Raw genomic sequence first — 25447 nt, 5'->3', positions numbered from 1 at the left:
CCGTCCTCCCTAGCAGCTGCATCTCCCAGCCATTTTCCCCCCTAATGGTTACTTCAGGGATGCTGAACGGAACTGGATCCATAAGCAACGGAGGTTTCTTTGTGATCTGCTCTTTAGGGGAACCAATGGCCACAATCTGCCTCCTCACCTTGGTGAGAGAAACAGACTAGACCAGCAGATGGCAGTGTCCTCTTGGAACCCAAAGAAGAAAGAAATCAAGGTCTTCGAGAAAGGAGCGGGGAACCCACCATTCCTCAGAGACCTAGCTTCATTCAGTCCTTGAAGATCCAGCTGGAAGTCACCCCTCGCTCCACACGAGAAAGAGCTCCTTCTGATCCCTCAGCCCCTGATAGGCCCTCCTCCAGCGCAGGCTCCCCAGGAGGTCATTAATCACCTGAGCCTTGTGAAGAGGAGAGAAGCAGGCTCCCTGGCTCCTCCCTCTCCTCCACAGCCTCAACAGGGGTCTTTATGCTTTGTGTCCTCAGGGCTAACTGGTTAGGTTTGGTTTCTGTGCAGGGGTTGGAACTCAGGTCCCTGAGCATGCTGGGTAAGTGCTCTTCTGGAGGAAGTGTGAGTTACTGGGCCGGGGAAGCACATGGAGGTGCTGTACAGGCCGGAGGGAAAGCACAGCTGTATCCGTCCTTCTGGACTTGTTTTTTTCCTCTCTTGTTCTTTAACAAAACAAGTGGACAGTTCTTGCATCCTTTGAATATGCCTAAAAACGGGCTCCCTCTTTGTGAGCCGGACAGCTACAGCCGAGGGAAGGTAAAACTCTTGGACAGGAATGGTCGAGAACAGGTGGCCAATTTGCCCCTCTTTAGGGTAAGGACACGGGGCAGGTGGTCTCACGGGATTTTCTATCTACTTAACTAGGACGACCCCTGCCTTGTTTCCAGGGTCCAAAGAAGACAGGCATAAAGATGTCCATCATTGTGCTGCTGTTATTAACCAGGGTGCAATTAATCCACCCTTGGTGGATTTGGAAGCCACAGTGTAAATGAGAAGGTTTCAATTGGACACACGCCGAGAGTTGTTGAGGATGGCCAGGATGGCCAGGCCTCGGGTGGGAAGAGCGTGGCAGAAGGCAGAACACAGAAGATATTGGCACTCCATCACCACATGCCCAACAAGGACCCGAGAGGAAGGGTCCTTCCTGCCAAGGCTGTTGGTCCTACACACCCACCCTAGCTTCAAGTCCAGGGCCTGATAAGCCGGTGGGGTCTGGGGCAGGCCCGCGACTGACTTCTGTATGGGGAAGGGGCTTGGGATGCCCCATTCTTCATGAGTTCATCATGGCACTCAGACTAGCTCAGAGATGGGGAAGGACAACAAGGGCACCCCCTCCGGGTGGCAACTGCCCCCTACCCCGGGAGGTAGGTGAGAGGAGGGAACATTCCCGTGTCTTTCTGTGTCTGGACACTGAGTGGGGATTCTCCCCAGACCACAGCCCAGCTCTAACTTACTGGCGGAGTCAACTGCACTTTCTTCAGCTTTCTGGGACGGCAGGTTAGGGGACAGAGGGAGGTCACTGAGAGCCCTAGGGCTTGGCCCCACTGGCTCTTAACAGGAGTTGGAGACCGAGGATGTAGTCCCAACTGCTTTGATGAGACTATTCCTCGTGTCGGGAGCGGAGTGACGCTGTCCGGCCAAGCTCGAGCCAGCTAGGAGTCAGAGACGTACAGCGCCTCCACCGCGTCACTCAGACCCTGGCTGACACCCCCCACCGCCAGGAGGCAGTTCTTGAAGACAATGCTGGAGCAGGCACAGCGGGGGGTGGGCATGGCGGGGAGGGCCTCCCACTTGTTCTTCTCTGGGTGGAACGCTTCTGCCGTCTCCAGGACAGTGGGCTGGTTTCCTGAAAACAACAGGAGAATCGGATCTTAGACCCGGGAGCCCAACCGCCAAGCCACGTCCCACAGTGACCATCTCCCAACCCAGAAGCAAAAGCCAGGCAACTTCCTTGTCTTTTTACAGGATGGTCCCCCCTTTTGGCATCCTGGGCCAAGAATTCCTGTCAAGCAACTTTGTCCTGTGCTCCTTCTCTCTTCAGTTGCATTTTAAGGACAGGAGTGTTAGTGGGAGGCAGAGCCAGGCGGATCTCTGTGAGTTCGAGGCCAGCCTGGTCTACAGAGCAAGTTCCAGAAGAGGCACCAAAACTACACAGAGAAACCCTGTCTTGGGGGAGATTGTTTTCTTCACTCTTGGTTACCGTTTGGGTTTCTAGAGCACTACTTCCTCCCTCCTGATCACACACACACACACACACACACACACACACACACACACTAACCTAGCTTATATGGTTGTTCATGAATGAGTATAGTGGGGTATGTCTACATCGAGTAAACGCCGGCTGCCTGGAAGCCCCACTGCCTTTGTCACAGTGCCCTTGTGACTTCAGTGTGCCTCACGCTGCAGTCCAGCCTTCAAAATACCAGCAGTCTTTGAGAGGGAGGAGTTATACATCAAATCCAGAATTAGGACCATTTATTTGATCATTTGCTTTGCCATCCCAAGATCCAGCTGGATGTCCAAGAAGAGCTGGGTCCATGAAGGTTGACAACTGATCCCTTGACCCTTTGTCTCCAGCTATCCCCAGAAAGGGACTCGGGGACCTGGGTCCAGCACAGGGGTTCACAGTTATCAGTATGTCCCTTATCCTTTCTGGGTCTCCATTTTCCTAGTACGGAATTGAAAGAACCCACGGGGGCCCACGTGGAAAGGTCAAGTCCAGACTGTATTGAATTCTCTGGAGTAAAGCAGCGGGAGGCATGCAAGAAGTCACTACCGTCTGTCGCTCACGTGCAGTGCCAAGGACCAGAACCACAGCACAGCACAGCACAGCGGCGATGATGTATCCTTACCGAGTCCCCCAGCCACTATGACCCGACCGCTCAGGCCACCAGCCACGAAGTCTGCCCGGCGCTTCTTGAGGAAGAAGGAGCGCTCCATCTTCAGCCATCCCCCTGCAAGCATGCATAGTGACAGGGCAGAGATGGAGGATTAGGTGCTCATGTCCCCTAACAAATACAGATGAACCCCAAGTGGCTCTTACCCTGGGTGGCTACTCCCTTGTGTTCAGGATGCAGAGAACATCCCCTGCTGATTGAAATGACACCCTCTACCACCTCAGCCTTCTCTGGTGCCTGACACAGTCTAATGTATTTAGTTCCCATGAGCCCCTGTTCTATTTAGGTTTTCCACGGTTCTAAACTGGAGAGGAATCTGATTAAAGGTGGTGAATGGAGAAACCAGGATCCCTCTGATTCTCCATCAGCACAGGAAGAGTCCCTTCCTAACCTGGGCCTGCACAGGTACTGGGGGTGGAGGCGGAAGGGCCATCGTGGAAAGAGCCAGCCAGGCCAAAGGAGCCTGGAATAGAATTTGACTGCAAGCACATCCGTGAGTTAGGAAGGATGCTTAGACACTGAAGAGAGGCCTGCCTGGATATGTAAGCGGCCCCAGAAATATCTGCCAGGTTGGGGAAAGTGGGCATCAGTCAGAAGAGAGGCAAGCAGCCAAGGGGGTGGGAATCCAGCTCACCCTGTTCCATGTCGAACACATCCATTGTCCGGAGGAACTTGGGCTGCCGATAGAGACGACCCTGTCGCAGGCCTCCCAGGCTGTACAGGTGGTTGTCCAGGGTCACAAAGCTGGAGAAAGCCCGCTTACAGGGAATGTTGGGGAACTTGGTCCAGGACCGAGATTCTATGTCAAAGACCTCAAAGGCGTTGACCGCATACTTAGACTGTCGTCCCCCTGGAGGTGGGAACAGGGTACACGGTGGACAAAGAAAAAAAAAAGCAGTCCCTGAGAACCAATAGGACTGGGATTTCCCTTCTGTTATTCGGTCATTTGAAAGACTCCTCAAGGGCTGGAACAGTGTGATTATCCCCCAGGGCCAGGGAAATTCTTGGGCTGTGGGCATTGCTTCCCAGGGAACTCACCCAAGGGAGCAAGGAGAAGAAATGAACAATGAGCTTGTCCTTACCCAGCACATAGATCTTGGAGCCCCGGAGGAAGGAGGTGGCAGCATATCTCGGAGTGGGCATGGGTGCCAGCGACACCCACATGTCCTTTAGCATGTCATAGTGTTGCAAGTAGTTGTGTGGACGAAGGTCCAGGCCCATCCCACCTGCAGCATACACTCGATAATCTAAGAAAAAGAAACAAACACACACACACATACACTGAGACAGTTTGGCTTGCAGGCACCCAGAGACAGGCCCAACAGAACCTATAACCTTCCTTCCATAGGCCACGCCAACTTCCGGACACTGCTCTGCTAATGAATCCCAGCTGTCTTGGTGGGGTGGGTAACACCATTCAAAGTCCCTGTTATGGCTAAATCTGGGTCTTCCTGAAGTTGTGGCAGAACTGTGCCTCGGCCTTCATGAGTGCCAAGTCCTTAGCAAAGCCTGATACACTAAACCCTGCGCAGAGACGGATGACAGGGAAGCCTAAGTCTAGGTTTGTCCCCCTGTCCTCCTGTCCCCCTGTCCAGGCACCCAGAGGGAAGGCGAGGGGAGACCTCCAGGGGTGACCTGTCCCATAGGATCCCATAGGAACTCTCAGACATTAAGTCTCCAGCCATGGTGAAGTCCTTCAGAACGATAGCTGGCCCCAGTCACCGGCCCTGGCCTGTCAGCAGTTCTGTCTGCTACCCCAGTGGGGGAATGGCATTCTCCTTCACATGTACAGAAGCTTGCAGGATCCAGGAGGCCCCTGTGCTGAACGGGATGATGAGGCCAGGTCTGAAGGAGGAGGAGGAGGAAGAGGAGGAGGAGGAGGAGGAGAAGGAGGAGGAGGAGGAGGCGGCTTTGGGGAACTGACCCTTCAGAAACCTTGCCCTAAGAGAGCTAGGTTCTCTAAGCAGGGAGTCCCCTCAGGGAGTCCCCTCTTTTTTCCTCTGTTCTTGGCAGTAGGCAGCTTCTCAGGGACTCCACACATTGTACCAAAGAGCATGGACTAACATTCGCGATTCCCCAGCCCTTGCCTGAATGGGTTTCCTCTCAGGAATCTTCAGTACCTGTTTGTGGTTCTTGCTCCCAGCAGCCCTTGCTCACAGCCTTTCTCTCTGTGGTGCCTTGACTCTTGGATGTTACCGCTGGACAACGTGAGCAACCCTATCTCTCTCTCTACTTTCTAGCCATACTAGGGGTGGGTAGGGGGATCCTAACCCTAAGCCTAAGGCTGGGAAAGGGCCTGATGACGAGCACCTGATTAGCACAAATTCCACCTTCCCTTCTAGGAACACCCCCTTCTGGAAAAACTCTATCCACTCCACAGTCATTCAGGCCGGCGGCCAGTTCTGACCCATCCTTTGAACCTCAACTGGGATTCCCTGAGCGGCAAAGCAGGGGGCCCAGGGGACTTGGCTTGGTGCCTCCTGGGTAATGGTATCTCCATTGCTCTGTGACTGCATGGAACTGATACCAGCTTGACCTGTTCCTCCCAATACAACGAAGGTCCTTGAGAATTTGTTAATCTATGAACTCAGTACAACGGTTGACATGTACACGTTTACCAACCTAACTGTTGAATTCATTTGACTTTCTAGTTTGGAGCATGGTCGTGACTTACTATCTATTTAACCTTGGGTAATTAACCTTTCAGGGCTTCCTGCTGCTTCTTCTGAAACAGAATAAAAATAGCACTTATCTCATTGGATACAGGGATAAAGCACCAAAGGTACGCCTTGATTTTTAACTTTTAGTATGATTTAACGAAGCTAGGGATGGAGTATAGTCCATACTCATTATTCTCAGTGTCCCCTTGGGCCTCTGGGCCTCCCATCCTTTTTTTTTTTTTTTTTTTTTTTAATAGGTTCTTACTATATATCTTGAACTCACAATCCTTTGGCCTCCGTCTGTTGAACTCACTCTGCAGCCTAGGCAAGTCTTGAACTTGCCGCTCCCCTGCCTCAGCCTCCAGAGTAGCTGGGATTGAAGGCCTTCAGCACCAGGCCTGGCTTTTCATCTTTCTAACTGGCAGATCATGGAAACCCTACTGTCTACCCTGCCCAAGGGAGTTCTGGGCCCCAACTTCTCGCCAATTACTTCCAGGGCCCAGATTTTCCACTCTCTTCCTTTCTCCTTGTGACCTAGGAGTGTGCCAGGGACAGAACAGGCGTTGAAGAAAGGCTGGTTTCTGATCTGCTGGATGCCACACAGGCAGCTGGGGTCGTGTTGCTAAAGAAGCAACGTCTACAGGGTGGGGGCAAGCGTATGTGAACTTGGGGGTCTCTTAACCCTCATTCCCATCAAACTCTGTGTTTTCAGCAAAACAGCTGTTGGACCCCCTCTATAGGCTCTAGAAGCTCCCCCAAAAAAGGTCAAATGAGAATTTAAAAACCACATGCAGTCCACAGAACTTGGTGGACCCGGACGCTCCACCACACGAATCCACCTTTGGGACATTCTGACCTGCCCTCAGCACCACTGACACTGCAGTCAGGAGTTAAAGAAGATCCTGGGATCCGGTCCCAAAGCCTCCTCTGCAGACCTGGTGTTGGTAGAAGGATGGGATGAGCATCCTCAGGAACCTACTTAGGTAGGTTGGGGGTGGGGGGTGCCAACGGGGAATGTGGTCATTCGGCTGAATGCCAGGGTATGCAGAGTCATTGCAGATAACCCCACAGCTCACACCTTGGTGCTCCCTCTGCAGTGGCCTGCCCAGGCTGCCAGGAGGAACCCGCTGGAGCTGACTCCTGGCATCAGATGGAATTCCTAGACATTTCACCTGCTCAGCTTCCCTTCCCAGTCTGTAAAATAAGGGCAATGGGTCTCTAGTTTTAGTACTTAATGTAAGGCTCAAATGTGACGGGGAACGTGCTATTGGCCGCCCAAATCATGTTGCATTCCATCCGTTTTCCCTGTGGCCCATTACTTCCTTCTCTACGCCCACCCTCAACCCTGGCCCCACTTGCCTTTAGCTGTTACAGTAATGCCCATGGCAGCCTCACGCAGCACGCTCCTCTTCTTCCACTTGCCCTCATCGATATTGTACATTTCCACGACCTTCAGAGGCAGTTGATTGGTGCCCACACCCCCGATCACCATAATCCGCTTTCCTAGGGCAGTAACCGCTACCCCGGCCCTGGCTGTGGGCAGGGAGGGCAGGGAGGTCCATTGGTCGGCCTCGGGGGAGTAGACCTCGAAGCAGTCCATCGGGACCCCATTGTCATCACATCCCCCGATGGCATAGACCTGCCCTCCGGTCTCCAGCAGTGAGCAGTAGACCCGGCGGCTAGGCAGTGGAGCAAGGCGCTTCCACTGAAAGTCCTTGACATTGGGCACCTCCATGGCAGCCCGGGGGAGGGCCCTGCTCGCGCGCCCTCACAGCGTCCGGGCAAGGTCCAGCCCCGGGGCCCGCGGGCTACTCGGCGCCGGCCCGCACGTCCCCTCTTGCAGCCTCCATCTCGCGTTGCGCGGGCTTCCGCCGACGCCCGCTGGCTTCTCCGGGTCCCTCGGGTGTCAGCGGGCCGGCGACGTCCACCCCTGGCTCCGCGGGAAGAACCCGGCGAATCTAGGGCAGCAGGACGCCGGCGGTAGCCCGCCCTGGGTCAACTTTGCAGGATGAGCCCCGCCCCGCCCGGTCCCCGGGAGCGCGGAGCCCACCCCGCCGCGCGTGGGCGCCGCGCTCGCCCCTCACTAGCTCCCGGGCGGTGCCCGCAAGCCACGCACGGCTTTCACCGGCAGCCCGGCAGCCGCGGAGCCGGGGACAGCGTGCCCTGCTCTTCCCGGCCCGCACGCCGCTGTCACCCGCGCAGGCGAGCGGCTGCTAGACACCGAGTCCCGGCCGGCCGGAGGACGCCGGCTCCCCGCACCGCCTCCCCGCAGCCGCCACACCTGGGCAGGAGCCCACGCGCCCCGCAGCGGAGGCTGTGGCCTGTGCGTCAGCCCCGGCAGCCGGGGCGGGCGAGGGCAGGGCCTGCCGTGTCTCCGGGGTCGGAGGCAGCCGGAGCAGGAGCCGGTGCCCAGATGACAGGCAGATCCCGCCAGCGTGGGGGCGGGCGTTTGCGAGTGTTTGTTTTGGGTGAGGAGGCGGAGAGCCCAATTACCCGGTTTGTCTACAGTACACAGACCCAGTTCGTGACAAGCTGGCTTTGTTTGGGGGGAGGTATTCTCACACGGTCAAACCTCAGAGCCGAGTTAGGAGGCAGTGACATGCATGTAGCAGGGGACCCGCAGAGCGAACAATCGGCACGCGTATGCATGCAGCTCACCCAGAACCTGCCTTCCCTCCTGAGTGGACACGTCCACAACGCCGCTGATAAAGTCACAGACAGGGGGACCACAACTGAACATACCAATAGACGACTGGGAGGATCTCCCCCACCCCCACCCCAAAACCTTCACACACATCACTAGAAGGGCAAACCTGATTAGCAAATCCTGGCTCTTGGCACCAACCACAGGACTGGATAGACAACCTCTTCAAACCTGTACCCAGCAACAGACCCTTCAGAACTGTGGTTCCCCAGTAATACAAGTGCCAGTAACACACCGGACCACCTAGTGGTGTGTCTCTCCAAGTCCACAGGGTCCTCCTGTCTGGTTTCCTTCCACCTGGAAAATCCCAAGCTTGAGAGCAGGACAGACTTTGCACTGTGTGTGCGTGGTATGGTGTGTATTTTCCCCCAAAGCTGGGGATGGATCTTAGGGCTGTGCACATGCAAGGCACTAAACTTTCATTTGTGATCAACTGTAGATTCACACGTGGTTATAAGAAAGAAGTTCTCTTTATCCAGGGTCCCCCAGTGCTAATATCCTGGCAAGCTAAAGTACAATCCACAAGCAAATTACATTTTCATTATTACAAGGGTCCCGTGTCACCTTTTGATATCTGGTCCAACTCCATACTTCCTCTTCGCTCTTCCTTCCCCAGCCCCTGACAACCCATTTCTGAAATCTTGTTGCTTCAGCCATCTTGTACAAGGAGCTGGGACTGTAGCTTACTTGGTGGAGTGTTTATCTAGCGTGTACAAAATCCTGGATTCCATCCCCAGCCCTGCATAAAACCTGGTGCCTGACACAGTGACGGAAAACCCGGTGAGGTATGACCACAATCGCAGCACTTGGGAGGTGGAGACAGGAGGATCAGAAGTTCAAGGCCATCCTTGCTATATATTGTGTTCCAGACCATCCTGGACTATTCAGACTCTGTCTCAAGAAGGAAAAGAATGTTCTATGGATAAAATCATACAGCATGTAAACTTTTAGAGTCCCCTTACCCCTAAACTCACTCCTGGAGTACCATCATCCAAGTTGTGGAAAGGATCTCTGCCCTGCCCCCTCCACCCTTCCTCTGTTTTTCTGAAACATGGTCTCACTTGACTGGAACTCAATTTTCCTGCTACAGCCTCCAAGTGCAAGGACTGCAGACCTGTGCCACCAAACCCAGTTCTTCTTTTCCTTTCCTGTTTTTTTCTTTTGAGACAGGGTCTGTCTATGTAGGCCTGACTGTCCTGGAACTCTCTGTGTAGATCAGGCTGGCCTTGAATTCACAGAAATCCATCTGCCTCTGCCTCCTGAGTGCTGAGATTAAAGGTGTGTGCCTCTATAACAGATTTTTCTCCTGTATTTCTTTGTGGCATTCCATGGTATAAGTTTTTGTGAGGGTTAAAAGAGGTAATAGTTGTCAAGTGTTCCCCAGACCCTCTGACAGAGAGCACAGGCCTGGTACATTTCTGTCAGTGCCCATACTACCACTGCGACTTCTGTGAGAAATAGAAGCTGTAACTCAAAATAGGCCTATCTTACTATCTTGAGCTCTAGAGCTAACAATTCTACTTATTTTTAAAGCTTAGTTCATGTATTTGCAAAATCAACATCTAGATCATCCACAGAAGAGACTATGTTCTGTTTTCCCCTATTCGGTAAGAACTCACAAATTCTGAGAGTGTAGTCTAAATTCACGAAGTTTCACAGACAATACCAACCATTTCATGTTCATGTGAAAGGCTTCCAGACCTTAGAACAACTGAGACCATGATGGAAGAACCATTCAAGCCTTGGAACCCAGCATGCAGGCAGGACCACCTGCCAAAATGAGACCAAAGACCTAAATCCATCAAAGTCCACAGTTCTGGGAAAGTCCCTGAATGTACTGACCTTGATTCTGTGCTTCTGCAGTTCTGCTTCTGGCTAACTGTTCTTGCTAAATGCGATATGTCAACTCGGGATGTGGTTTTTGTGCTTAAAAGCCCACTCTGAGAAAGTCTCAGGACTGTCCTCGGGTCCTGAACACTCAGTGTATAAAGACTTTCTAGTGGCTTGAGGCCATGTCCAAGTAGTCTTCTCTGGTGGGTACCTCCCAACATTCTTAGAGGCCTAGCCTGCCCAGAGAAATGTGGATGGACTCTTTGCTCGAACTGAATCAGTTTCATAGCTGTAGTTTGGGGTGACCAGGATGAAGGGGAGCACAGTCTTCTCAAATGTGTTTGTTGGGGTCTGTCTTCAGCCTCACTTGCCTATGAGCTTCACAGAAGCAGCAAAGCCAAGCAATTTCTCACACCCTCACACCCTCCCAGCAGGTGGGCAGACTTCCCGGAGCTCAGCCCCTGCACATCCACTTTCTCATAATCTTCAACTGGAGGGAGACTGCCAGGCATCTTCGAGCATCTGTGTTTTGCAGAGGAGGGTCTGACACTCGGGGAGTGCTTCACTTAAAGCTGGCAACTCATTCAGAAGCCTCTGGGCTGAAGAGTCCAGATCACAAATGAACAGATTATGCGTTAGTGAGGAGGCTGGGCGTTTCCGTTCTCATCTGGTTTCTGGTCATCTGTCTAATTGCAGAGGGAAGGCGAACAGAGCCCATAGGGACCCTAGTGACTGTTAAGTGTCTCACCTGGGGAGACACCAGAGTCCAGTCCTGGAGGGCGCTGTTCCAGCTCAGTGCTCACATCCATAGGCTTTACTATGTGCAAACCATAGGGCTCAAGAGACTCACTGTGGAAAAGTAGAGAAAAAAAACAAAAAACAGTTTGCCTCCAGGCTATGCCCAATTGCTAATTCTGGAAGTCTGGCTGGTTTCTTTTCTCTCTCTCCTTCCCCCATGCTCTTCCTCCCAACCAGGTAACATCCCCATCCCTTAGTCTTTACATTGAGGCACATTAAAGAAGCTTGTAACCTAGCAACCACCGCTTAAGATTCCCTGAGTCACCTGCAGTTTCTGCGCCTGGTGCATGGGGGGGGGGGGGGGGCAGGAGTGCCAGGCCCAGAGGGAGTCCAGTGTGTCCTTTGATTTCTCACCACCCTTTTCTGCTGCGGACTCACTCTCCCAATCAGAAGTTCTTCCTCAGGTCAAACCTAAATCGTTCTTGCTCTAAGATCTCGCACAGCAACCCGGCACGGGTTTCCGGTTTCCGTTCTCTCTTAAAAAAGTATTTCTTGGGGGCTGGGAGACGAGATGGCTCAGTGATTAAGGGTGCTTACCTAACAACCTGAGTTCTATCTCTGGAACCCACATGATGAAAGGAGAGAACCAACTCTCCCAGGTTTTCTACATGCATGCCATGCCCCGCCCCCACGTAAATCAATAAATAAACTAACGAATTAATTGTAGAGTTTTTGATTGGGATACCTAGTGGAGGGTATCTGTGACATAACCAAAGCCCTGGGTCACCTTCCCAGCACCAAAACAAGCGAGTTTGACTTTTAGATGTGATGAGAGGAGGAAAGGACGGGAGAGAAATGTCCCAAGTGTCCCCACAGAGTAGGTCTGTGGTGCTGTGGACCTGTGTTATTGTGATACTGAAGTCTTAATCAAACTTGAAGCTGCTTAGCCCCAGATAGTCAGTCACTTTGTAAAAGACTCCGACCTTGCCTTTGTCAAGGTCAACTGTCATATGATAAGCAGCAGGTGCAGTTTGGGGGAGCACCTACTAAGTGCCTGCTCACTTTCCCATGGACTCCAGCCTTGCCGAAGCCAGGTCTCTTCTGAGGAGGCAGTGAGTGGAGACACAGTATAGAATACCAAGCATCTTCTCAGAGTGGTGACCCCACTGATGGAGAACACAGATGGGTGCCTGTTGGGGAACTTACGGAGTCCCAGAGTAGGGTATATTTTGAGGAGACACCCTAACCTCCGAGAGTCGCTGAACACTGAGCACGTTGTAGGGACTATGGAAAGGAGCATTTCCTCCTTTTTCCTGAGATAGTGAGTGTCTCTAGCTTGCTTTGTTCAGGCCAGTGTGCCCAGGAACTGGACCCACCTCCATAGGGTAGGTGGCCTGGAGGTCCACAGCCTCCTGCAGCCCATCGTGTTGGGGTTATTTTACAGGGGGATGTCTTTCTTCTCCACTAACTGAGGTTGCTCCACTGAGGCCTGAAAGTGCAGGTCCATCTGGAGGACACCGGTGGCCCTTCACGGGGTGGTCGCCAGGGGGAGTTCCTAAGCAGACACTTGATCCGAGCATAAGGTTGGGAGGGAAGATGGCTGTCTCATCACCAGCAATCCAAGCTTGGTGGGCCCCCAGCCCCGCCCCGTCAGTCTGGAAATCAGCCCAGGGAAGGATTAGGGCCCAATCAAACTGGATGGGGTCAGCAGCACAGAGGTGGTAATCAGAGGCATGACCTGCATCTTGAGCCCCCACCACCTGAGGGAGAACATTGGAGCATCTAGTCTCTAGGACGCAGTCTCGGTCAGAGAGAATTGAGTACATTCCTTCAGGACCTTCTCCCTCCTCCCCACCAATCTCCGGTCTGCCTCCCGCTCCAGTTCATAGCATGACTCCGGAACCTAGAGGGACTTAATGGATATCATTTAAGGAATGTCTCTGCCCACAGGGTGGGGACAGGATCCTCTTGGTCTTTAGACTCCTGGAAATTGAGAAGCAGGGGTAGGAGCCGCACATTCCTCCCTTGTTCTGTGCGCGGGATGAGACCTGAGGTAGTTTCCTGTGTTGATTGCAGGCATTGAAGAGGAAATGGGGCTTGTAATAAAGCCTGAGCGTTAGTTATAAACCGTGAGGAATTTCCTGGCCAGCGGTGCAAGACACTGAGAACAGCCACACGGAGTGGGGCGGGGAGGCCATGGTGCCTCTGGGAGACAGTGGAGATGAAAGGACACAGGACACACATCTATCATACCTGCCTGGGCTGTGCATCCAGGGCCATAGCATGCCCTCTCTGTGTCAGCTGTTCTCCTAAAGGAAAGTGGGTCCAGCCACTGCAGGGGCCGTATGGGGAGCCTTGCCCTGGCCTGTGGCTGTTACTGCCCACTTGGTTAGTGATAGTCTGTTCCTCGTGGTGTTTGAGTGCCTGTCTGGAAGTCTAATCATGCTTTCTACTGTGTTTTGACCTTTCTGGAATGCCTCTTGTGCCCCACAGCTCTCTGGGAGGACTCAAGGGTTCAACTCACATTGCAATCCGGCCCTTTCTTTAGAGAGGAAAATATACCATTTGGTCCCAGCTCACTAGGCTGGGCTACATTAGCTCCTGGGCCAAGAGGGGTCCTTTCTTCTCCATCTTCAATGCAGGGCCCCTCTCTGACCCCCTCCCCGGACCCCACGTAGTCTTCCCCAGGGTCCAGTCTGCTCTACAGAGTATCAGAGACTGTACATGGGCAGGTGGCACAGCCTACTCAGACACGTCTCTTTAAAGACTCATTAGTAAGTTAATGTTGCCATTTCCAGAGCCAGGAGCATCCTCCATTCTTCTTCATTAAAAAGAGCTCCATGTCCTGGCGGAGCTGATAGGGGCTCTGAATGATTTACACACCACCTCCACTGCTGCCAGCCGGGAAATCGGCAAGGAGGGTTGACTGGCAGATGGGCCAGCCTGCCTGCTCACTAGTGAGTGCACGCACATGTGTGAATGTGCGCATGTGTGCATGTGTATGTGTGCAGGGGCAGGGGGATGCTTTCCTACCCGGCAGGTGCAAAGTGAGCAGGGTCACAGATCCATCATCACCCAGTCCCAGAGAGCGCCACGTGGGGCCGTAGGCAAGGCTGCTGAGCTCCTGCTGAAGCTTCCTCACCCCAGCAGAACTGTCTTTTCTGAAGGGCGAAAGTTCAGGCCTGAAGGCTGTGTCTCCATGCAGAAGAGAATGGCCTACTCCCCGGAGATACTGCTTATCCCAGGGAGGCACCCACCAGGGATATTCCCCACCAAGACCACACCACAGACTAGACTTCATCAGATTTCTTGTCCTTCCTTCCTTCCTTCCTTCCTTCCTTCCTTCCTTCCTTCCTTCCTTCCTTCCTTCCTTCCTTCCTTTCTTTCTCCCTCCCTCCCTCCCTCCCTCCCTCCCTCCCTCCCTCCCTCCCTCCCTCCCTCCCTCTCTCTCTGTCTCTCTGTGTGTGTGTGTCTCTCTCTCTCCCTCTCTCCTCTTTTTTAACTATAAGAGGAGGCTACCTGGGGCTAGAGCTGGGACTGTACCTTAGTTGGTAGGTGCTTGTCTGAGTTTCATGAGGCCCTGGGGTTCCACCCCCCAGCACTGCATAAAACTGGGTATGACATCACACTCCTGTAAAACCCTGCACTTAACTGGTGGAGGCAGGAGGGTCAGAAGTTCAAAGGTGTCCTTGGCGACTTGGTAAATTTGAGGCTGGTCGGAGCTACATGAGATCCTGTCTCAAAAAGAGAAAGGAGGGGTGGGGTGGGAGAGGCAGGTTCCTTGACTTAATTCTCCTTCACCCACTTTCTACCTCATGAAAGATGCTGAGGCCCAAGATTTGATGAGACCAGGAAATGACAGGGGTTCCAGTTTGATTAGCGTGAGATGACATTCAGCCCCAGGCCTCTAAGGTGCCAGGGAATGAAAGTGGTCACTCCCTGAGGTACCCACCCTCTATGTCTCTCCATGCCAGGGGCTTTGGGGACTCTTGCTCCCTCCAAGATCCCACCCATCCTTCATGCCCCCAGCAAGGCAGGACGTAACGGATGGTTCACTGGGTGGGCCTGTGCAGGGGAAGGAAACTTCTGTTCTCTTCTTACCTCCTCCCTTCATATAAAACACACACACACACACACACACACACACACACACACACACACACCTACCTCATCCCCCTTTCCCTTCCCAGAGGTACTGAAGAAAAGATAGCTCACAGGCACAGTTGTGGAGGGGTGGGGTTAGCGAGCAGGCCTCATCCAAAGCCCTGCTTTATCCCAATCCCTTGGGAGACAGGCAATCTGCTGCAGCAGCAAGGCTGCCATCTGGTGTGCTGACCCATGTCTCCTCCATGCCTCACACGGAAGAGGAGGGGATGCATAACGGGCAGGCTGTGTGTGGGCTGTGCTGGCCTAAAAATAGATGGGCATCCAGAAAGGTGAGCAGCAGGCTAGGCTGTGGGTGGACCAAAGGGTCGCCGGTCTTTATTAGCGGGCACTCCCAGGCCAGTCAGGTATGCAGCTGTGGGACTTGAGGAACCCCAAGGGACCAGAGCCTGTCACCAGGAGAACGGGGCTTCCTGTTTAGAGCCAGTGAGTCCTCAGTCCTTATCCTGGATGTTACTAGGTGTCTTAGTTAGGGTTTCTGTTTTTTTTTTTTTTTTGTTTTGTTTTGTTTTTCGAGACAGGGTTTCTCTGTGTAGCTTTGCGCCTTTCCTGGAGCTCACTTGGTAGCCCAGGCTGGCCTCGAACTCACAGAGATCCGCCTGGCTCTGCCTCCCGAGTGCTGGGATTAAAGGCGTGCGCCACCAACGCCCGGCTTAGTTAGGGTTTCTGTTACTGTGAGAGACACTACGACCACAGCAACTCTTCTAAGGAAAACATTGAATTGGGGCTGGCTTACAGTTCTGAGGTTTAGCCCATCGCCATAGTGGGAAGTATGGCAGCATGCAGGCAGACATGGTACTGGAGAGGTAGCCAAGAGTTCTACATCTGGATCTGCAGGCAGCAGGAAGAGATTATCACGCTAGGCCTGGCTTGAGCATAGGAGACCTCAAAGCCCGCTCCCAGTGACACACTTCCTCCAACAAGGCCACACCTATTCCAGCAAGGCCACACCTCCTAATGGTGCCACTCCCAATGAGCCATGGGGACCATTTTCTTTCAAAGCACCACAGTAGATAAGGATCAGAGTGGTCCCTATTCAGATTAGAATCTAATGGCTGGTGTTCTAGAAGCTACCATCATAAACCCTGTGTGTCCTTCGTTCCCCTGAAGTTCGAGGTCACACCGTTTCTTTCCTGGGATGACATCCCTCCTCCATAGTCCCAACTTCAGTTGAGAACCCGACATTCTTAGGGGTAGGTGCCTTCGCACAATTTCCCCCAGACCATGGGACCATAACGCCCCAGGGCAGCAGTCAGAGAACAAGGCCTTGGTCTGGTCTGGCCTGTGATCTTGTAGCAGTCTTTGTAGTTTTTTAATTGTCAAGGAGAAAGAAACAAAAGAAAATATGCTTCAGGATATGTGAAAATGACATGACTTGGTCATGTCTATAAATAAAGTTATAAATTATGTTGGAACACAGTCCCACACACTGTCTGCCACAGCTCCCCCCCCCCTCCCCAACAGCCTGAAGTAGTCTACGCAGCATGTGGGCCCACAGGCATAAAGTATTTCCTCTCTGGCCCCTTGTAAACCTTCTCTTCACCTTCAGCTATTTTTAGGGGGACAAATGGGATGCCACCTTTTTCTTGACAACTTGTCCCACACTTATTTTATAGTAAGCTGGCACTGATAAGAGCAACAGAAGGCCACTCGGTGTCAGTGCCCACTGTGGGTCGCTTACTGTGCATGGGCGCCTTTTCTCATTACTGTGTGATTTCACAACAGTCTTGAGAGAAACACTACCAGTCCTATTTCCATGAGGAAGGCACGGCAACATAGCAGAAATTTACCCTCCCTCACAGCTCCTTAGAAGAGCGTCCCTCCCGGGCTGGAGGTGTAACACGCTGGTAGAGAATGTGCACTTCTGAAAAGAGCATCGTGGGCTGGTGAGAAGGCTCAGCGGATAAGAGTGATTGCCTGGCAGCCCTGGTAACTTGATTTGTCTCCCTGGGACCCACATGGGGGAAGGAAAGAACTGGATAACTGCTGCACGCTGTCTTCTGACCTCCATAGGTATGCAAGGATTAGTGTGTGTGCATGCATGCATGCATGCGTGCGTGCGTGCGTGCGTGCGTGTGTGTGTGTGTGTGTGTGTGTGTAAGGGGGAGACAGAGCACCCTGAATTCCAAGCCAGGTGTTCCTGACTTGAATGCCTATGTCCTCTCCAGCCCATCAGTCTAAGATGACCTCCTACAGGCCTAGCCATCCTCCCAGACAGACATGAGAATAGGGGTTTGGATGCTGGGGACAAGGACTCAGGCCCTGCCTCCAACTCCCTCAGCCTCAGAGCCTGGCGTTGAGGAGAGAGGAGGTGTAGGTGGTGGGCAGCAAAGTCTGTAGCCATGACAAAAGTGACAGTTCTGATCAGCACCCTTTGAGGCTCCCTCCACTCATCAGCTTTCCTCTGGGAAAGACTAATTTGCATTTAAATAGGAAAGGCCAGGAAGGGCCACGCTCGAGTGTTTGGGTGCTAATTAGAAATTCATTCCTCTTTAAATATGAAGGCACTTCGGTTAGTGTTTGGGGGGAGGGAGGTCAGGGAAAGCACCAGGGACGTGGGGGAGTCTGAGGGAGGCCTTTGGAGCTCCTCATCAGCAGAGGTCAGAGGGGTGTGTTCACAGGATCTATGCTGGCCTGAGGACATGCCTTGGTAGCCTGGCTCAGCTCAGAATGAACAGCGACAGTCCTGGGAACTGGAAGGTGGCCAGTGGGATAGAAGTCTTCAGGTTGCCAGTTTTTCAAATTGCTTAAAGACAACCCAAAGCAGGGTCCCCATCCATCTCTCTCACCCAGTAGGGAGCCCCTAGGCTGGCACTCAGTGGGCACACAAGGAGTATTTGCTGCATGAGTGAGTAGAGTCAATATGTTATGCGGGGGTGGGGGTGGGGAGGTGTTATTGGTTCACTGCTGGGATGAGTCAGGTGTGTTGGTCCCAGTAGTTGGTCTGAGCCTCTCCGTTAAATGGTTTTTGCCTCTGCATTTCCCTGGAGCTTTGCAGATGCCGCGTTAACATTTCTCTTGGTCTTGAAGAAGAGTGCTTTGCCATGAACACGCTGATTGAACTTCGTATTTGATCATTGTAGTACAGCTGGAAGGTGAGTCAGGTTGTGTTATTCCCCACTCAAAAGTAAGAAAACAAAACCACAGAGGTGAAGAGCGGAGCCCTGTGGTGACAGCCAGTTCAGTGTGAGCTTGGCCTTGGGCTCCCTCACTGGCTCTCTCTCAATTGCCCCACTCCCCCTTGTCCCTGTCCTGGGCTGGTTCTTCACAGCATCCTGTCCTGAGACTGGCCCTGGCCTTTCAGTGCAGGGTGCCCAAATGACGTGGGGAGCCCACACGGCAGCTGAGCTCCCTGCCAGGCTGAGAGCCTGAGGGCAGTCGCTGAGCTGATGGCCAAGGGTGCTGGGCCTCACATGCTCATCCCTGCTTATTCAAGCCTCTTTTCCAGTCAGTGCTCAGCCTGAACACCACCTTCGAGGGACTGGTGTGATCCCTACAGACAAGAGTCATCTTTCCTGTGTTTCCATGGGATGTGCCCTGTGACTGGAAAGCATGTATGATGATAGCCTTTCACAGTAGTAACTGCTGTGGATATCACTCTATATAAATAAAACACTGATGGCCAATGATGAGGCAAGAAGTATAGGTGGGACAAAGAGAGAGGAGAATTGGGGAAACAGGAAGAAGGAGGGAGGGACACTGCAGCCACTGCCAGGACAAGCAGCATGTAAAGACTCTGGTAAGCCACCAGTCACGTGGCAAGGTATAGATTTATAAAAATGGGTTAATTTAAGATAAAAGAACAGTTAGCAAGAAGCCTGTCATGGCCATACAGTTTATAAGTGATATAAGCGTCTGAGTGATTATTTTATAAGTGGATTGTGGGACTGCGGGGCTTGGGGAACCTGGAGAGAAGCCCTCCAGCAACAAGTAACCACCATAGACATTCAGGGCACCGTGAAAAAAATCTTTTATATAGTCTATATAACTTCCCACTCATAAGACCCCTAGAATAATTATGGTGGTGGTTAAGAAGGGCATACTACTTATTACATGTAAAGAACTGATCTGAGTACTGTGAGCAACTTAGCCTGTAGGTCTGCCATTCTACAGATGCAAAAACTGAGTCTTCCAGTGGGCAAACATCTTACCCCAAGGCCACAGAGTTAGAGAGATGTGTGAAATCCCATTTGTCTGGCCCCAGAGTCAGTGTACCCCTCTATCTGGATGACCAGCCGTGACACATTGAAGGCAGGAACCATGTGCTGTGTCTGTCACTCTTATCAAGCACACCTGTTCAAGCTCAGGCCAGCACCCGTACACAGCTGCTTATCCAAAGACCCCGCTGAAGTGGACCAGAAGCCAGACGTTCTGAGTGTTGGCTGTCTGCCGGTGAGTCTGAATAGTGATCCTTGAATGCAGTTCGCTGGGTTAAAGCCAGGCTGCAAGAAACAGTCCACTTCAAAGCCAGAGAGGATACACAATGGAGCAGAAATGACAGTCTGGTAGAAATCCCTCCCCCACACCCCGCAAAAGATTCCCTGCTGCCTCATGCCAGCCACCTGGCCTGGGTACACCCCCCCCCCCCCCCCGCACCCCCTATCCCCCGTTGGGCTGGCTCAGAGTCTTGTTCCTACTGTAGTGTAGGCAGGATCCCCTGGGGGTTCTCTAGCAGTGAACGATCTACCACAGCAGTTTCCATCTGATGACCGGAGAAGGAGCTATGTAGGACCCGCACATGCCCCCCAAGACAGGAGGGAAACCCTCAGGCTCAGGCCTGTTTGAATGGCTGAGTGTCTCTCTATGCGCCCAGCTGCCAGGGCCTGCTCTGTAGGATGGTGAGGGGGAGGACATGCTCACCTCACACAGACGGTAACTGCCATGGATACCAACAACAAAGAGGCCAGGGAGCTGGACTTCTCAGCAGATACAAGAGAATTCAGGAAAAAGAGAAGGGCCTGGTTTTTCAGTGGGTGACCAACAGGCTGCTCCTTTTTGTTTTGTTTTGGGTGTTTGTTTGTTTGTTTTTGAGACAGGGTTTCTGTGTAGCCCTGGAGGTCCTGGAACTTACTCTGTAGACCAGGCTGGCCTTGAACTCAGAGATCCGCCTGCCTCTGTCACCACCATCCAGTGTCAACAGGCTCCTTAAGCTTACCTTCTCTATCATGGAAGTTAGAGTGAGTGAACATGAGCTAACGTGCATGTGCAGCATACAGCTCTGCCTTCTGAGTGAGAGCCAGGACCACACCATTTGAACCACACTGTTTGATGTAGCACCTCCATTTTGGTCAAGTTGCAACAATTTCAGCAACTAAAGTTACTTGGTTTCTTTCTTTTTGGCTTTATTTATTTATTTTATGCGCATTGGTGTGAAGGTGTCAGGTCCCCTGGGGCTGGAGTCACAGACAGGTGTGAGCTGCCATGTTGGGTGCTGGGAACTGAACCCAGGTCCTCTGGAAGAGCAGCCAGTGCTCTTTTAACCACTGAGCCACCTCTCCAGCCCAAGTTACTGGGTTTCTAAAAAATAAATTAGTTTATAGATTCTTGATAACCCACCCTGTACCCCCAAGTAAAGTCCACACAGGAAAGACGTTTATGGATCACCTGACATCCTTTAACTACTCACTGATCACCCCCAAGCCAGAAGGGGACATGCTCAGCCTTCTTCCCCATCCCATCCCTCTCTGGCCTGTAACTGTCTAGCTTGTACATGGTCGGCCAGCCAATTCTCACAAGGCGCCCCCTCTATGGGAACCCCCCCCCAAAGAAAATCCTGCACTGTCTGAAGTCACCTGTTCCCTTGTCTGTGTTTCCTGCGCACTGACCTTTCACTGAGGACTTTTAGTGCTGTTTCAGGGGATTTTTCTCTCTGGAGTGAATCTCAGGAGAAAACAGGGTCAGGGAGAAAAAAAAAAAAAAACCTGCACACCAGAAATCCCTCTCCAACAACCGTGGAAAGGGGACCAGTGGGTTGGGGCTCAGTAGTTAATGGAATGATAGAGCTAAGTTCTCAGACCAGCAGGTTTAGGGTGTTTGCCATCTTCCCGGCCAATGTCCTGAACCCTTCCAACCCTCAGTATCTGTAGCTATAAACTGATCCGGTCTCCCAAGGGGACTGAATTTGAGGCTTCGTTAAGCAATCGTATTTGATAGGGTGGTAGTCACAGGGCGTGTATGTTTGTCAAAAGCATCCAATATTTATTCATGTGTTTATTATATGTACATTATGGTCCAATAAATGTTTTTTCGCCATGCTGCAGATGGAACTCCAGGCCCCATGAGTGCCAGGCAAGCACTTAATCACTGGAAAAGGCTGCACCCTCTATATCCTGGTTTGTTTGTTTTTAAATGTGAGTTTATGTAACTAAGTAAATCAGCCCTACAGCATAGGAAGTATTTGTTCCTTTCTTGGTCCCTGGTCTTCTGCCTGGAAAGAGAGGGGAGAGAAGGCAACTCTAGAAACAGGTCTGCACAGGGAGGGGATGTCACAAGCTGTGCTGATTTCCCAAGCAATGACGGCCTATGGAGACTCTGGTGTTCTGGATGCTTCTTGGGGCTTGAACATCGGCCTCTCAGCTGCAAGGGAAGTGCCTGTGCGACCGAGTTGCTGCATTCGCTCTGACGTCATAGCCCAGGGTCGTTCCGCGACCTGCAGCCTAGTTGCTTCTTGTCCCAGAGGCCCCTCCATCACTATTGTATGTCCACCGCCACTGCCACTGTCCCTTTGTCTCCCAGCCTTCCTGCTGAGCCATTCTTTGGTCCCTGGGCAGAGTGGCCTGGTGACTAGGGGCTGCAGGCTGTCACTCTTAATGAAGCGTTGGCCCAGGGAGACAATCATCTCTCACAGCAGCCCCGGGATGATCTGTGAGCTGCATGTTAGGAATGCCCGGCAAAGATGGGTTACAGCTCAATTAAAGAGAAGTGTGTGTGTGTGTGTGTGTGTGTGTGTGTGTGTGTGTGCCTGCGTGAGGGGTGTGCATGTGCGCTCATCCACTGGAGGCTGGAGAGCAGAGTGTGAGAATCAGGTAAATCGAGGGAAAATGTGCCCTGAGCACTGGCCAGAAGCTAACATCTTGCCTGAGTGACAGATGCTTGGGAGATGTTAGAGATCGGACCAAGCAGCCCCCAAACCTGGGAGAGCTCGTAGTTTGCCGTTCGCATCATTCTACGGAGTAATGAATATAAATTCAATAAACCGTGTATGAGGATAATTTTGAACTCAATTTGGGTCTCTCCAGTCTAAGACAATCGTTCAGGGTGCCAGCTTTTCCGCTTCATTTGGATTTACAAGATTTGGTGAGAGGGGCAGGGGATGGAGGTCAGGGCGGGGCTCTCAACTATTGCATTCAAAGCCCTAAGCTGGACCAGCCAGCTCTGGGGAAAAAAGAAGAGGATGATAAGACGTGAGACCAATTCAAAGGTGAAGGTGTTTCCAGTGTGGCATCCCTTCAGGAGTCCTTCCCTCACTTCTCCAAAGATGCTCCCATCTAGGAACAAGGAAGAGACGGTCATGTCATGGGCTGAGACTGTGACAACCAGGCCACCAAGACAACAGCCACTTGGGGCTGGAGAGATGGTGGGCGGTTCGCAACATCTGGCAGCTCCAGATCCAAGGGATCTGAGGCTCCCTTTTGACCTCTTCAAGCATCTGCCCGAGCACATACACACATTCACGAGGGCGGGGAAGGAGGGGGGAGGAGGGAGGAAGGGGGAGGGAAGGAGGGAAGAGGAAGGGAAGGAGGGGGAGGAAGGGAAGGAGGGGGGAGGAAGGGAGGGAGGGGGGAGGAAGGGAAGGAGGGGAGGAAGGGAGGGAGGGGGGAGGAAGGGAAGGAGGGGAGGAAGGGAAGGAGGGGAGGAAGGGAAGGGAAGGAGCGGGGAGGGAGAGATGAAAATAAAACCAATCTTTAAGATAACTGCAGCCCCAATCACGATTCCCCCGTAACATCGCCATGATGAGCTAGCTATCTAATGCTCAGCTCAGAACCTTTGCCATAATTAAGAACTGAGTGGTTGGATACTTGGGGACAAAAATAAAATCAGTTCCAGTAAAAAACTGCAGGCTGGGGCCAGGCTGAAATACTAACAAAGGGAGGTGGGATGTCAGGGAAACAGATAACCGAGCGGGCTCTGCTGTGGGGGTCGGTACTGATTAGCTCCGCGCAGGTTTCCGGGGTTCATATCCACTCAGCTCCTCCCTCCCCACCCAAATAACAAGGGGCCAGAGCAGACATAAAGACAAGGGTTGGAGCTGACATCTTGCCTAATTTAAACTCTGCTCACAGAGAGAGAGAGGCCCGAGAACAGAAGGAGGGCGGACATCAAGTAAGTAAATGTCAGCCCTTACCGCTGGTCAGAAGCCATCAGCCGGGCAGAGGCTCCAATCAGAAACCGTTCAATTAGCACAGTAAAAGAGGAACAGAGCGGGACCGGGCACAGCGGGGGAGGGATGGAGCAAGGGAGGTGTAAAGCAGAGATCAATAGAGGATTACCACCGTGAGATGTGCGGATGACTGGGGCCAGCAGATGCCTTCCACATAACAGGGCACCCGAGCCAGACACCCTCCATAAAATGTCCACACGGTTCCTTGGCTCTCTCAGATCCCGTCCCAGGGGGCCAGGCCATCTTGTGGACTATTTTGGAAGAGATTTCTCCCTTTTGCTTAAACCCATAGACAAATGGGCAGCTTTCAGGCACTTGGGAGCTGGGGGGTTGGGAATTAATTGGAACACACGGAGAAGGGAGTGACCCTCTGCAGGCAGTGCTGGGAGGTTGCAGGCTGTTTTCTGTGTAAAGCTACTCGAACTGATAGGGAAATACATCCGATTGTGAGGTAGGGTCACACAGGCATGTTTCCCTTCGAAGCTAATTATTATTTAACTAGCTAATAAGTATTTAATTTTGCAAACAGTACTTGCCAAGGCCAAGACTCTCTTTGACTTTTTCATTTGAATAAACTCATTTGCTTGTCCAAGGAGAGATTAAGGTTCCTTCCCTTTCTCCCAAATTGGAAGATTTAAGATCAAGACTCTGAAAAGCCGAATCACTTGCCTGAGATTGCCATATGCTCCTAACCCCAGGGGTGGGGGGATAACATACTGAAAAAGAAAACAAAAGTCACCCTATTTCTGGACAGTCGGGGCCCAGGGGCCCACAAGGTGGAGGGCATCCATCTTCAGAGAGTGGATGCCACTCAAGACATTCGGGGTCCACCTTTGTAAACAGGTGTGCAGTGAGGATTGCCAGTTAAATTCTAGAAAACCCAGTGAAGTGGGAATAGCTAGGGTCGACTGAAAAATTATTTATAGACTGAAATTCAGATTTAAGTGGGTGCTCTTTATTTTTATTACTAACTTGTTGATTTTGTATCAAAAAGAAATAACTGCCCTAACCCATCAAGTCCCAGCACTGTTCAAAGGCCTTGCCCCTGACATCTCTAATGTCTGCAGGCGTCTCTGTGAAATGAGCAAATCTGCTTCACAGACGGACGGTTGGGAGCTAGGGGGTGGAGGGTTCAAGTCACTGTGATGCGGAGTCAAACAGAGAATAAGAGGCAGGGTGAGATCTACCCTAGGTCTGATCAGCTCCCAAATGCAGACTGAAAAGTCGGGTAAAGGAGACTGGGAGGGCGCAAGAGAGCCCTTGCTTGGATGGCAGGTTGAGACAGACCCAGGTCTCAAGCCAAAGAGATGGCTCAGTGGTACAGGGTTTCCTGTTCTTCCAAAGGACCCAGTCCAGTTCCCAGAATCTATGTTCTGTGGCTCACAACTACAGGTAATAATAATTAAAAAAACAAGCAAACAAACAACAAAAATATAGGTTTCTTGAGTGATCTTGAAGTCTTTGAAGGTTCTTGAACAGGCAAATGGAAGGGCTAGAGCAGTATTTGGAGGATTAGCATGACCACAGACTGCACAATGTCAAGGAATCTGGCAATGAGGACACTACCTGGTTTTTCCTTCTATGATGATGGAGGCCACCCAAATTCAGAAGCCGGACCCTCTGCTTCGTTTTTATTCTGTGAGAGTTGAGTGTTTTGCCTACTTGAATGTTTGTCCCCACATGCATGCAGTGCCCCTTGAAGGCCAGAAGAGGATGTCAGATCCCCTGGAACTGGAGTTCCAGATGGTTATGGACTGTTACATGAGTGCTGGAAATTGAACCCGGGTCCTCTGGAAGAGCAGTCTGTGCTCTTAACCACTGAGCCATCTTCCCAGTCCCATGATCCAACTCTTAATTACAAGGAGGGTTGGAGCAGGAGAAACACAGACCATTAAAATCCAGATAGATCCCAAATTTGGTTACTCATGCATTGCATGTTTGTGATGGCTAATCTTATGTCAAGTTGACATATAAACTAGAGTTACCTGAAAAGAGGGAACCTCAACTGAGAAAATGCTTCCATAAGATCCTACTGTAAGGCATTTTGTTCATTAGTGATTGG

At 52.0% G+C, this 25447-nt stretch overlaps 1 protein-coding gene and 1 long non-coding RNA gene across 3 annotated transcripts; both read right to left on the bottom strand.

Annotated features, from left to right (window-relative positions):
* Positions 1-636: 636 nt before the first annotated feature.
* Klhdc8a (kelch domain containing 8A) lies at positions 637-7586 on the bottom strand. Its single transcript, XM_006988814.4, has 5 exons — positions 6929-7586; positions 3992-4156; positions 3544-3759; positions 2865-2966; positions 637-1855 (listed from the first exon to the last, which is right to left on the bottom strand). The coding sequence occupies exons 1-5, from the start codon at positions 7302-7304 to the stop codon at positions 1662-1664; spliced, it is 1053 nt and encodes a 350-aa protein (XP_006988876.1). The 5' UTR covers positions 7305-7586; the 3' UTR covers positions 637-1661.
* A 6851-nt stretch (positions 7587-14437) lies between these two features.
* Positions 14438-16051, bottom strand: LOC121821245 (uncharacterized). 2 transcript variants are annotated; one of them, XR_006061951.2, is made up of 3 exons: positions 15957-16051; positions 15742-15836; positions 14438-14575 (listed from the first exon to the last, which is right to left on the bottom strand). It is a non-coding gene; the product is annotated as an uncharacterized LOC121821245 (long non-coding RNA). The 2 variants fall into 2 exon arrangements; XR_006061950.2 differs by having other exon boundaries at positions 15937-16034.
* Between the last annotated feature and the right edge of the window lie 9396 nt (positions 16052-25447).

This window comes from Peromyscus maniculatus, chromosome 11 (genome assembly GCF_049852395.1).
Source record: "Peromyscus maniculatus bairdii isolate BWxNUB_F1_BW_parent chromosome 11, HU_Pman_BW_mat_3.1, whole genome shotgun sequence".
NCBI lineage: Eukaryota > Metazoa > Chordata > Mammalia > Rodentia > Cricetidae > Peromyscus > Peromyscus maniculatus.
Note: the sequence above shows the minus strand (reverse complement) of the source record. Positions and strands in the feature narration are given on the sequence as shown.

What these genes read in the sequence shown, in the direction of transcription:
- Klhdc8a (XM_006988814.4), bottom strand. Translation starts at nt 7,304, where the DNA reads ATGGAGGTGCCCAATGTCAAGGACTTTCAGTGGAAGCGCCTTGCTCCA. An exon ending in CTCCAAGATCTATGTGCTGG is followed by an intron (nt 3,760 to 3,991) that starts GTAAGGACAAGC and finishes TCCCACCTCCAG; the next exon opens with GGGGACGACAGTCTAAGTAT. An exon ending in TGTGTTCGACATGGAACAGG is followed by an intron (nt 2,967 to 3,543) that starts GTGAGCTGGATT and finishes GCATGCTTGCAG; the next exon opens with GGGGATGGCTGAAGATGGAG.